This window comes from Oncorhynchus gorbuscha, linkage group LG02 (genome assembly GCF_021184085.1).
Source record: "Oncorhynchus gorbuscha isolate QuinsamMale2020 ecotype Even-year linkage group LG02, OgorEven_v1.0, whole genome shotgun sequence".
NCBI classification, from domain to species: domain Eukaryota; kingdom Metazoa; phylum Chordata; class Actinopteri; order Salmoniformes; family Salmonidae; genus Oncorhynchus; species Oncorhynchus gorbuscha.
In genome coordinates, this window is record NC_060174.1 from 72,496,875 (window position 1) to 72,509,647 (window position 12,773).

A 12,773-nucleotide genomic window follows, 5' to 3' on the forward strand; every position below is an offset into this window, starting at 1 on the left:
ATCGTATCTGATCGAGGTCCCCAGTTCACGTCCCGTGTTTGGAGGGCGTTTATGGAGCGTCTGGGGGCCTCGGTCATCCTGACCTCTGGTTATCACCCCGAGAGTAATGGGCAGGTGGAACGAGTGAACCAGGAAGTGGGTAGGTTTCTGCGGTTGTATTGCCAGAACCGGCCAGGAGAATGGGCGAGGTACGTCCCATGAGCGGAGTTGGCCCAGAACTCACTCCGTCACTCCTCCACGAACATGTCGCCATTCCAATGCGTGCTGGGCTACCAGTCGGTCCTGGCTCCATGGCATCAAAGTCAGACCGAAGCTCCTGTGGTGGAGGAGTGGGTACAGTGCTCTAGGGAGACCTGGCAGGCAGTCCAGGACACTCTTAAGCAGGCCGGTGGACAGCAGAAGAAGAGCGCTGACCGCCACCGCAGTGAGGCCCCTGTGTTCGCACCAGGGGACAGGGTCTGGCTCTCAACCCAAAACCTGACCCTCCGTATGCCCTGCCGGAAGCTGGGGCCATTTAAAATACTGAGGAGGATAAACGAGGTGTGTTATAGATTGCAACTTCCCTCTTACTATCGCATTAACCCCTCGTTTCATGTGTCTCTCCTCAGGCCGGTGGTAGCTGGTCCCCTACAAGAAGGTGAGGTGCCGGAGGTCCCTCCGCCCCCTCTGGACAACGAGGGGTCCCCGGCGTACACTGTACGAGCTATTCTGGACTCGAGACGCCGGGTGAGGGGCCTGCAGTACCTCGTGGACTGGGAGGGCCTACTAGCTGCCACCGATCCCCTTTTCTGTTTCATTTAGTGTCTGATTTGTTGCACCTGTTTCGTGTTTAGGTTTGGTTGTGGGCTATTTAAACCCAGTAGGCCCGCCGGCTTTTGTGGGTGCTTGTTTTTCTCTTTATGGTGTTTGATTATTCTTGTGGTTTCTTTTTTCCGATCAGTTTCGTCCTGTTTGTTTGGACTGGGACTTTACGCACCCTTGTGTGTGTGGCGTGACCGTCAATCTGTTTTTTTTGGAATAGTAAAGATCCACTTCTTTTGAACTACCCTGCTCTCTGCACCTGACTCCTGCACTCATTACGTATTGAAGCCGTGACAGATTTGTTACTCAAAATTACATTTTAATATTTTTGTTTGGCTGAAAGCAGGTCTGATTGAATGACAACCACATATCTGTCACTCAGAGTTTCTAAAGAATGCGCTGTTCATAATTTCCAACAGATTCCTTTCAGAAACACATAAAGAGAAAGAAGTCTCTGTTAGACTGGGCTCTGAGAAGAGGACATGGCAGCCAAGGAGGTGGATATCCTGAATCCCCCACAACTCCTCACAAGCTCTTTGGTCTTTCATTGGCCTCCATCTGTCATCATGGAAATCTACCCAGACCCATCATGGTGAGTTCTGATCCCATCAAATATGAAAAATTATAAATTATTCATCTCTACTGCTGGGACAGCAGTGAGGATAATTCCAATCATGATGGGAAAATTAGGATAATATCAGTCATGGTGGGCAAATTATTCACAGCTAGTAATTGCGCCTGCAAACTACTACATGTCTGGTCTATTCTCCATACAGGACATGCTGTATCTGTTGTATCATGAGGGCCCCACCACCACAGGGATCTTCCGGCGCTCAGCCAATGCTAAGACATGCCGGGAACTGAAGGAAAGACTGAACTCTGGCAACAGTGTTCAGCTGGAGGGGGAGTCTGTGTTTGTTGCTGCATCAGTCATCACTGTAATTGCTTTCTGAAGTCTCACTTGTGTTACTTGTGTTTTAGATTATTTACTAGACTGCATTGGATTTTAAACTGAAATAATATGGCCAGCAGTAACAGTAACATGTTAAAATGGAGGACCAAAAGTTGTTTTTTAAACTATTTTCATACTGTACTGTATAGATTTTGATTGCTAGGACTTATATTTGAATGAACAGGACTTTCTGCGCAACATCCCTGGCAGTGTGCTAAGTACTGGTCTGTATGAGAAGTGGATGGAGGTCATGGCGGCTGATGATATTGAAGACAAGATTCAGTTGATAAAAGGGTGAGAGATTCATACTGTTTATTTGTTTACCAACAATAGATTAGTGGCTAAAATAAAGGAGTTGTCATATGGTCCTTGATGAACTGAGACAATTGTGTTAGAGCAGGGATGAAACAAAAGACTCCACCCTCTGCACGCGCCTCTGATATAATGGATCTGCTTACAATTGTTTTATTGAGATTTTCCCGCTTGAATGATTGTCTGGTGGCTACCTATTCTATGGGATTTGGAGCCTCTTGAGTGGCGCAGTGGTCTAAGGGACTGTATCGCAGTGCCACTAGAGATTCAGCTGTGCCACTAGAGATTCTGGGTTTGAGTCCAGGTTCTGTCGCAGCCGGCTGCAACCGGGAGATCCATGGGGTGGTGCACAATTGGCCCAGTGTCATCCGGGTTAGGGGAGGGGTAAAACAGGGTAAAAACAGGGTAAAAAATACATTTCAAAATAGATAGGAAACATTTGGGTAACGCTGAGCCATAGATGTGAGCAGAAACAGAACAATATTGAAAATTGTACAACAGAATGCACACAATAATTCAAATCTTGAAACCTGTGACTGGCAGAAAAGTGAAAAAAAGGACATATCAAAGAATTGTCTTTAATAGAGGTTAAATGCCCTCAATAGAATAGAAGAGCAGTGGTTTGCAATTCAGCTAAATTCATTAAATCGTTTTGTGCATCTAGAAAAACACACAGAACTGTATTGCTTGTTTTTGAATTCCAATAGCCTTCTCAGCACTTCATGTCCTGTTTCAAAGTCATTCAATATCTGTTTTTTTTATCTTAATATCTTTGAAAAACACATTCGGCACATTAGAGCAACTTCAACAACATGAAGAGATATATTTATTGATGTGTTCTTCCCCAAGTAAATTTACTGTATGTACTGTGCAGAAGTGGAATTTACTAAAGACAGAGACAGACTAAAGAATGTGTGTTTGCATGGTGTTGCATCAGCCACTCACCTATTCCTCTCTACATTACTGGCCTCAATTAGCCGCTAGGGTATTAATGGCACTCCATTGTCTGTCCCCTTCAGGCTATTGAGCCAGCTTCCAGAGGATAATGTTACCTTGCTCCGCTACCTGTTCGCCCTTCTCTATCACATCCAGGAGAGCTCGCAGGAGAACCAGATGAACGCTTTGAACCTGGCTCTCTGTATCGCTCCCAACATGCTGTGGCTGCCTGTGCCCAAAGGGCCAGAGGAGGAGAGTCAGTCCACTAAAAAGGTAGTGGATGCTACCACGATTCCGCAAAATCCTGAATGAATCGTGAACAATTATGAGTGAGAAAGTTACAGATGCACAAATATCACATGATATTTATGCCTCAGTAATTATTCTCACTCATCATTCACGATTCATTCAGGATTATCCGTAATCATGGTAGCATCCACATAAGTGTAGAAGTGTTGAGAAACATTATATTCTTATTTACGGAAAAGTGACTCCAAAATGACACAATACATTATTTACCATTCATTTCTATTGGGCACAAAATAATATGAAACACAACCAAATCAAACATCAAATGCATCCAACACGTTTGTACATAATAATGCACATAATGTAGATATGTCCCAATTCTTTTGGTCCTCTAAAATGGGGGGACTATCTACAAAAAGTGCTCTAATTTCTAAACGGTTCACCCGATATGGATTAAAATACACTTAAATGAAAGCTGACAGTCTGCCCTTTAACCTCATAATCATTGAATCATTTCAAATCTGAAGCGAAAACAACAACAAATATTTGTTGCCCAATACTTTTGGAGCTCACTGTTTAAGTTGTTTATTTTCTGTGTAAATTGGAATAATACACTGAATTGAAAGTAATTTTCATTGGTCCCCATTAATGACTCTGGTGTTGAAGTTAGCATGAGCATATAGTGTATGTTCATCTCCTGTATCCCCTATTTGTTAATGGTTTCTGCCTCAATGTGTTTTCATGTCTCCATTGCAGGTTGCAGCTCTCATCCAACTACTCATTGAAAACACCCTGGCCATTTTTGGAAAAGATGTTGAGTGCATTTTTACTGAGACAAATTGTGAACAAGGAACTGTAGACGATGTCATGGGTGAGATCTTTGTTAGATAACATATGGTTGATTTTCTTTTATTTTTTTGTGCATTTTCACGGTAACCATGTGGTCTCGCTTTGATCCTCCCGTGTTTTTTCTTTCAGTGGAGTCTTACCAGCAGCTCTACTTGTCTGATGATTGGGACTGGGAGAAGCAAGGAGGACTTCACTCTCCTAACAGGGAACCTTTATTCCTGTCTCCAGGGAAACTGGTCTTGAAAGAGGAGAAAGATATTTTGGGCCTTCTGAATGGGGTTGACTCCTTGAAAAAGCAATATGTGAGTGAGGAAAGTGCTTATAGCTGTGGAAATCTAGACTTTATGTCTTCACTGTCCAGTGGGTCTATATGCTCCCTGATGGGGACCCAGAGTCTTCGCTCAGCCCGCTGCTCCTCAGAACCCAGTGTGTCTCTGGCTTCTCCCCAGTCAGGGTCTCAAAGCCAGATCCACACTCCTGTTGCCCGTCAGTCCAGCTGCGATGCGGCAGTGATGTGTGGCTGTGCAGACCACTCCCAACACACACACAAACCCCACGCTAAGGGGCTACTAAAGGGGGACAGCAGCCCCAGGGTAGGTGGCAGCAGATCTAGGTATGCCTTCTGGAGGTCCCCTCAGGTAGCTTCTAGGTTCTGGCACCCTGCCCAGAGGCTGGCCATGTCCAACAGGTCCAGTTTCTCCAGCCTGTCCTCCGCAGCCACCTCACCGTCTGCCTCCTCTCTGAGCTCCATAGACAGTGCCTTTTCCTTCTGCTCTGACTCTGTGTCCTCTCCCAACGAGCCCAGCTCCCTACCCTTCCTGTTCGGCACGTCGGCACGGTTACGCCCTCTCACCCCAGACACCCCGAAGAAATTCCCAAAAGACTGGAGCATGACATTCCCAGTGGCAGTGGCTCAGGCACCCGAGGTTTTGGACTTGTATAATAAGTATGATGAGAGAGAAGAAGACAAGGAGCATTACCGTTCTAATAGCATTCAGAATAGAGAAGACTACCAGTTGCGTACACAAAACCTCTATAGTTTAAAAGGTGAGAATAGTCAAAGCCCTGTCTCCCAACCAGATGACAGTGAGAATATTATCTCTGATTGGAGTGGGGAGCAGGTGCACCAGAGCCAGAAGGATAAAGTGTTTGAGACATCAGAGTCAAAAGGCCAGACCAAAGAAATATCCATTACACACATACAGCTGAGAAAAACAAACAACCAGGCTGTCAACAAAGAAGAGGTGAAGAGGACAAAAATGACATTTTACACCTCCTCTAACAGAATGCTGGTGAAGAAACCGTCTGATCAATCTGTGGAAGAGTGTGGCGTCTCTCTGGTGTCTAACACAGGGAGAGAACATAAGGAAAACGAGGAACTTCTCGGTCAGAGTGTGCAGGTCCACATACCCCAGACAGTGTTCTATGGTCAAAACACTCCACTGGTCCTTCAGTCTGTGTCAATCAGACAATCTATCAACAATAAGGAGAAAGGAGCAAAGACTAAAACAGAGATTGACTGTGGTGAGGTGGTCCCTGAACAGTTGGGTGGTGGATGCACCCCTCTCTCCCAGACATCATCTAAAACCAATGCCAAAACTGCAAGCACAATCAGCCACACTGTAAGAATAAAACTGCCAGCAACTGTCAGAAACACTGTGAGAGAATACTTCAGCTCAGGTGACAACAAGAATGGCAACTCGGATGCAAAAGCAATTGAAAAAAAACTTGTAAGTAAACTCCAGTAGCAAAGTAAAATGGCTGAACCAACAGAAAATGCCACAAAGCTATCACACGGTGAGGAATCAGTTGTCTGATTGTACAAATGCTCATCACTTGGTGTTTTATAGTGGGTTATCAGAATGTAGATAATCAAGGATTACTTTACCTCCCTCTGTGTGTAAATATCTACGTATTTCTTGCTAAATTCTAAATTAAGAATGGTGCAGATTAAATGCAGGAATTAGGATTAGTGATGAATGCAGATAAATGTATGATGCATGTGTAATGAAAGTTAAGCAAGGAAGTAAGACCGTGTCAGATGGTAAAGACTCAATGGGTTAGTACTTGCAGTTCATTTTGTCAAACTAGTCAGCTTGATAAGCAATTTCAACAGTCTGTGCAATGTCCTGTGGGTTGTTGCTTAGGGGAAATGAATGGTGTTTATGCAAACCACTCAGACAGAGCATCTCCTCCAACTGAATGGGGATTCTTAATGCTTTTGTATAGCAAATGGCTGAAGCTATGAATAAGGACCAGACATCTTGCCTTCAATGTCATGTGTGTGTTTACTGGAGGGACTGTGACATGTTCAAGAAGATGATAGGGATAATATGTCAGGGAAAAAAGAAAAATGTGAGGCAAATTAGGTATAACCTGCACAATTTGTATACGAGCAAACACTTCTACAAATATAGTTCAGCTAACACACAAAATAGCTGTAAAAAATGTAAATACATGAGATGGAATATTATCCAAACTGAGTTCCAAATACTGTCAAGCGATTGCATGGTGTTCACATTTTCCTGATTCTAACTTTTATCGTTAAAGAAGAATTACAACATAAATCGCATTTAAAAAATAATAATAATGTTGTTTTTTAAAAGTTCAGTGCCATTTTGCATGTGTAAAATGGAGTACCTAATGTACACTGTGTGTGTATATTGTCAAGTTCTGACCTTAGTTATCTTTGTTTTCTTTATTATTTTGGTTAGGTCAGGGTGTGACGAGGGTGGTTTGTTTAGTTTTTGTATTGTCTAGGGTTTTTTGTATGTTTAGTGGTTTTTGTAAGTCTAGGTGTTTATATGTCTATGGTTGCCTAGATTGGTTCTCAATCAGAGGCAGCTGTTTATCGTTGTCCCTGATTGGGGACCATATTTAGGTAGCCATATTCCTTGGGTATTTTGTGGGTTCTTATTCTATGTTTAGTTGCCTGTCTGTACTAGCCATATTACCTTCACGGTTCGTTTTGTTGTTTTGTATAGTTTGTTCAGTATTCATTCTTTGATTAAAGAAGTATGTACGCTTACCACGCTACGCCTTGGTCTCCTCCATATGACGACCGTGACATATATATATATATACACACACACACAGTGTACATAAGGTGTTCCATATATATATATATATAGATAGATAGATGCATTGATACAGTGCTTTCGGAATGTATTCAGAACACTTGACTTTTCCACGTATTGTTATGTTACAGCCTTATTTTAAAATGGATTAAATTAGTATTTTATTCTCATCAATCTACACAAAATACCCCATAATGACAAAGCAAAAATAGTTTTTTAGAAACATAAAACCAGAAACACCTTATTTACATAAGTATTCACTCCTCCTTATCCCAGGATTGACCAGGCTACTTTGCCTTTCAGAGTGGAGATGGAACCAAACTCATGTCAGACCGACAGACAAACTCACTGATTCACTCACAGACTGACTGACTGACTGGCTGACTGACTGACTGACTGATTCACTCACTCACTCACTCACTCACTCACTCACTCACTCACTCACTCACTCACTCACTCACTCACTCACTCACTCACACATAACCCATTGGACCAAGGCCGGAATCTGTGTTTTTTTCCACTACTTTAATGTATTTACCTTTACAGTCCCCTTATGAGCCACATATGGAAGTGTTACACATTTACTTTTTCAGGTCAACCAGTACAAGAAATGTTTTAATACAAAGTTACTCTCACAGCTTCATTTGACATGTTCTGGTAGATATGACAACATTTTGGGACTGTATTATCTGCAATATCTAAGTGTGTCAGGATTTAAATACCACGATCTGCCCGTTTATGTCTGTTGAGAAACATGAATATGAACTCTCCAACATTAGCCCACTGGTTACATTCCCTTAGTAATATCAAATAACGACTCAGGAATGTGGTTTGGTGTGTAGTCAGCTATTACATGACACTTGATATGCGTGAAAAAGAGTGAATATAGATTTAGTATTTATTTTTAAAGTTGTTATTACATTATTGGTTAAAGTTATTACACTATTAAGGAAAAAGCTTTTACCCACTCCATAATGTATTCATCAATGCATAATGTAATAAAAGCCTTTTAGATATATAACGTTATTAGGTTATTGACAATTTATTACATAATGAATGCAACATGTATTACATTATTAGCAGCTATTACATTATTGGCAGTTATTACATTATCAGTTGCTACAAACCTGCATATGCCTATGGTTATTGCACCACCTATAATAAATCATGTTTGCCCTCAAAACTCTCTGCATGTGTTTTTCCATGCCTTCTCAGTCCCAACTTTCTAGACATCCTATTTAAAATATGCAGGGTTATTAATTGCAACAACTTATTGTTTTGCACAAAGATTAGTGGGTCAAATTTCACACAATGTAGTTGGATGAAAACACAGTTGTTTTAATTACTTAAAGAGAAATTTATGTGGTTTAGAAAGTGCCTTCAGAAAGTAATAATTCCCCTTGACTTAGTCCACATTTTGTTGTGTTACAGCCTAATTTTAAAAATGAATTAAAATAATAATTAATTCTCAGCCATCTACACACAATACACCATAATAACAAAGTGAAAGCATGTTTTAATTTTTGAATATTTATTGAAGATGAAATACAGAAATATCACATTTACCTAATTGCTTTGCCACATGTTTTATAGTATTACTTTAGAACTTGTCGCAAACAGAATGAATATTTTGGATATTTTTATTCTGTACAAGCTTACTTCCTTTCTCTTTGTCAATTGGGTTAGTTTTGTTGAGTAACTAGAATGTTATTCATCCATCCTCAGTTTTCTCCTATCACAGCCATTAAACTCTCTAATTGTTTTAAAGTCACAATTGACCCCATGGTGAAATCCCTGAGCAGTTTCCTTCCTCTCCGGCAACTGAGTTAGGAATGACGTGCGTTTCTTTGTAGCAACCAGGTGTATTGATACACCAGTGTAATTAATAACTTCACCATACTCAAAGGAATATTCAATGTCTGCTTCTTTTTTTACCCATCTACTAATAGAATGCAAGGCATTCAAAAACCTCCGTTTTTTTTTGGTTGAATCTGTGTTTGAAATTCACTGATAATTGTATGTGTGGGGTCAAAGATGAGGTAGTGATTCAAAAACACTATTATTGAACACAGAGTGAGGCCATGCTACTTATTATGTGACTTGGTAAGCAAATGTTTACTCCTGAACTTATTTAGGCTTGCCATAACAAAGGATTTGAAGTACTTATTGACTCATTTCATTTTTATGTATGCTAAGTACAGGTAATATGTAATTGCTACAACCGATTCTCCAACAGAAGCTAGTTGATTGGTAGAGCAAAAGGTAAATACATGTCAGAGTGGTCCTGGGTGATATGTTTCTGGAGATGTTTGATTATGATGATGATTAGACTTGGTACAGTAGGTGAAAGGTGTAGCAGGTTGCATGAAGGATCACTGGCTGCCTTTAGATCCCACAGCATCCCTCACCTCTTGGGGCACTTGGACAGTCATACCATCCATCCACTTCTGCACTGTCACCTGGCAACCAAGACGGGACCTGTCAATCAGAAGCAGATTAGAGGCAGACAGATGATGAATTACCGAATTTCCTGCACTTTGTTGTGTCTATGTCAGTTCAGCAGTGAGGCCCTACCACTTGTTTCTGTTCCAGATTAAATCAACATTTATTGTGTGTGCCTGTTTTAATTGAGCTGTGATTGCGTATGTAAATCATAACATTTCCACAAGCAAAGGACAGCGAAGGACACTTTATCATTTCAAAATGAAACTCACGTCTTGGTAAGCCCGTAAGCTAGATCTAGCATATCCATCTCCTCATCCACCGTTGGTTCCATCTTCTCATAAAATGTCTTGTCAAAAATGAGATGACAGGTGGAGCATGCTAATGTCCCCTCACATGCACCTGAAGAACAACAGAGGAGACAATAAAGGGACATATGTGAAAATCCTTAAAGACACCTGGATAGTAGATGGCTTTTATAATGTAAATGCAACATACAGTGATACATATTTGCTAAAGATATTCATATTTTACTTGTCTATTTTTCTGTTTACGTACCAAAACCACTTATGTCCAAGTTTTTGTTTACAACAACATCCAACAGGGTCTGTCCTTCAGTAACAGCAGTGGTGGTTCTGATGCCATCTTGGTTAATAAAGTGTATTATGACTTTTTCCTCCGACAAGCTGTAAAAATCAGAGCTTGTTATAAGCCATGACTTTCCATATAAAGAGTACATATCATTTATCTTCAGCAATATGTTTGAAAAGGTCGAACATTTAGCGGTCTTTCTGGATGTATTGTATCAAAGCCTATTAAAATATTTTAATCTTCAGCCAACTGAATTAAAATTTATCAGCAGTTATTATATTATCACCCATTGTAGAGGTACTCACTATAATATGGCTCTGGGTAAGAACAGAGAAAGAACAGTATGAATACATAATTAAAATGTACAGCAGATTACAAAATATATGGTTTCAAGAGACCTATAAACTCACCTTAGCAGATAATGTTATGGTCCTACAAGCAATTTCAAATCACCTACCTGTTCTTTTCAGAGTCGGAGTGTATGGCCGAGTGGATGGTGATGGCTTTGCCTTGGCTGTGTGGGATCCAGGTTTTAATGAGGCAAGTGTTGACTCCCATTGAGATACGGGGTGTATTGACCATCTTAGTGAAAAGGAAGGAGCCGAGATGCAAACACCTTGCCATGTTGGCCTGTGGCGTGTCGATTGTGGACTGAGTGGTAAAGGGGGCCTCTGGTGAATACCATCAGCCTTGAGTAGAACTCAGCCCACAAGAAGGGCCAAGGCCTAGCATAGATAACCTAACCTCAGCTCTGCAGATGGCAGAGAATGGTTTAGCTAACATCTATAAGAATTACACATCTCATCAACCCTAAGGTCATCGTAGATCTTCAAGTATGCATCCTCAATGGCTTCCTACACTGTTTAAACACAATTAGCCCATTTTGACCTCTGATGAGAGCTATTTGTTCCTCATAAGAATATGCTGTTGTTTTTCATTGAAAAAATAATGCGATCTCTGTCCAGAGAACATAGTTATAAAACTCATTTAATTGCATTTGGAGCAGCCACCTGTTATGTGACTTTATGGATAACCAATAAGACTTTATCACCTACAAGATGTTGAACCTCTGTCTCAACTACTGTCTGTATGATGATGTGTGGCCATTGTAAACCTGCTTTAAGTTTTAGAATGTCTTACAAAAATGTAACGTCTACTCTTGTTGCTGGAGGGAACACATTTTTACAGGAGCTCACAGAAAACTGGCCCACATATCATCCTCTACGTATGTATATACAAGTACATTATGTGCACATTAGGTTGTACAATGGTCAGGTTTAGCTCTTAATGTTTGTTAAGGCTAGACAATATAAACACATCCACACAAAGGTTGGAGCAGGGTCAGCCATAGGGTCAACCACAGTGCAGCACCCCTGGAGGAGTTTAGGGGTTAAGTGCCTTGAGCAAGGACACAGTGGCAGGACAGAAACTAGAATCTCAAAAAAACTAAACAAATTACCTTATTGTTCTTTAACTTACCAGGTCAAGAAAAATGTCATTATGGTCCTCACACTGAGGGTGTCTCTGACCTTTACGAGCTCACAGCAAATCTGACCACATCATTTTAGAAAATGCATATCTAACAACAAAGTTATTCCACTAAGCCAACTGCTTTGTGAATGGATGAACATGTCATGCTCAATGTGAGAGCAGTATTGTGTCAATACATTTTGTCTAAGGACAGGTTTGCATGGCAACCAATGATGTATACAAACCCTGAATTGCTGATGTTATGTTTTGGCCATGGAGAGGCTTTGAAACCACCGATCGGCCATATTGGTACTCCTCGGAGCAGTCCTCCATAGGAATGAATGGAATTCTACAGTTTTTCAATTTCAAAGGTCAACATTTCATATATGTAAGTATTTTTTGTTGTCACGGGGACAGTAACATTAGTACTTTCAAAACATACTTTAAGGAAAATATTTTTAAATATATTACATTTTTTATTGGAATGTTTAGCATATAATTTTAAAGTATGCATTAAGGTGCCTGTAATAGAATACACGTGGCAAAAACAAATGTAGCCATTAATAAATTCATTTATATAATATTATTTACAATAGTGGGGGAGTGCCAAGATGGAGGTGCAGTGGCTTCAAAACCTCAAACCCTAACAGTCATCTAGGATATACAGTACCAGTCAAAAGTTTGGACACATTTATTCATTCAAGGGTTTTTCTTTATTTTGACTATTTTCTACATTGTAGAATAATAGTTATGACATTAAAACTATGAAATAACACATAGATTCATGTAGTAACCAAAAATGTGTTAAACAAATCAAAATATATTTTAAATTTGAGATTCTTCAGAGTAGCCACACTTTGCCTTGATGACAGCTTTGCACACTCTTGGCATTCTCTCAACTAGCTTCATCTGGAATAATTTTCCAACAGTCTTGAAGGAGTTCCCACATATGCTGAGCACTTCTTGGCTGCTTTTTCTTCCCTCTACGGTCCAACTCATCCCAAACCATCTCAATTGGGTTGAGGTCAGATGATTGTGGAGGCCAGGTTATCTGATGCAGCACTCCATCACTCTCCTTATTGGTCAAATAGCCC

General features: G+C 40.6%; 2 protein-coding genes across 4 annotated transcripts in view; one reads left to right on the forward strand and one right to left on the reverse strand.

The window, feature by feature from the left end:
* arhgap20b (Rho GTPase activating protein 20b) overlaps positions 1-6,872 on the forward strand; it is a 44,461-nt gene extending 37,589 nt beyond the window's left edge. For all 3 annotated transcript variants that reach the window (XM_046320458.1, XM_046320469.1, XM_046320477.1), the window contains 6 exons: positions 1,221-1,393; positions 1,578-1,739; positions 1,938-2,047; positions 3,085-3,274; positions 4,007-4,121; positions 4,229-6,872. In XM_046320458.1, coding sequence (XP_046176414.1) covers positions 1,221-1,393; positions 1,578-1,739; positions 1,938-2,047; positions 3,085-3,274; positions 4,007-4,121; positions 4,229-5,847 — 2,369 coding nt within the window. In that variant the 3' untranslated portion in view covers positions 5,848-6,872. The remainder of the gene's footprint in view (positions 1-1,220; positions 1,394-1,577; positions 1,740-1,937; positions 2,048-3,084; positions 3,275-4,006; positions 4,122-4,228) is intronic.
* Positions 6,873-7,691: 819 nt separating this feature from the next.
* On the reverse strand, positions 7,692-10,860 carry fdx1b (ferredoxin 1b). The gene is made up of 4 exons (XM_046320485.1): positions 10,667-10,860; positions 10,177-10,304; positions 9,891-10,020; positions 7,692-9,654 (listed from the first exon to the last, which is right to left on the reverse strand). The coding sequence occupies exons 1-4, from the start codon at positions 10,831-10,833 to the stop codon at positions 9,549-9,551; spliced, it is 531 nt and encodes a 176-aa protein (XP_046176441.1). The 5' UTR covers positions 10,834-10,860; the 3' UTR covers positions 7,692-9,548.
* Positions 10,861-12,773: the final 1,913 nt, after the last annotated feature.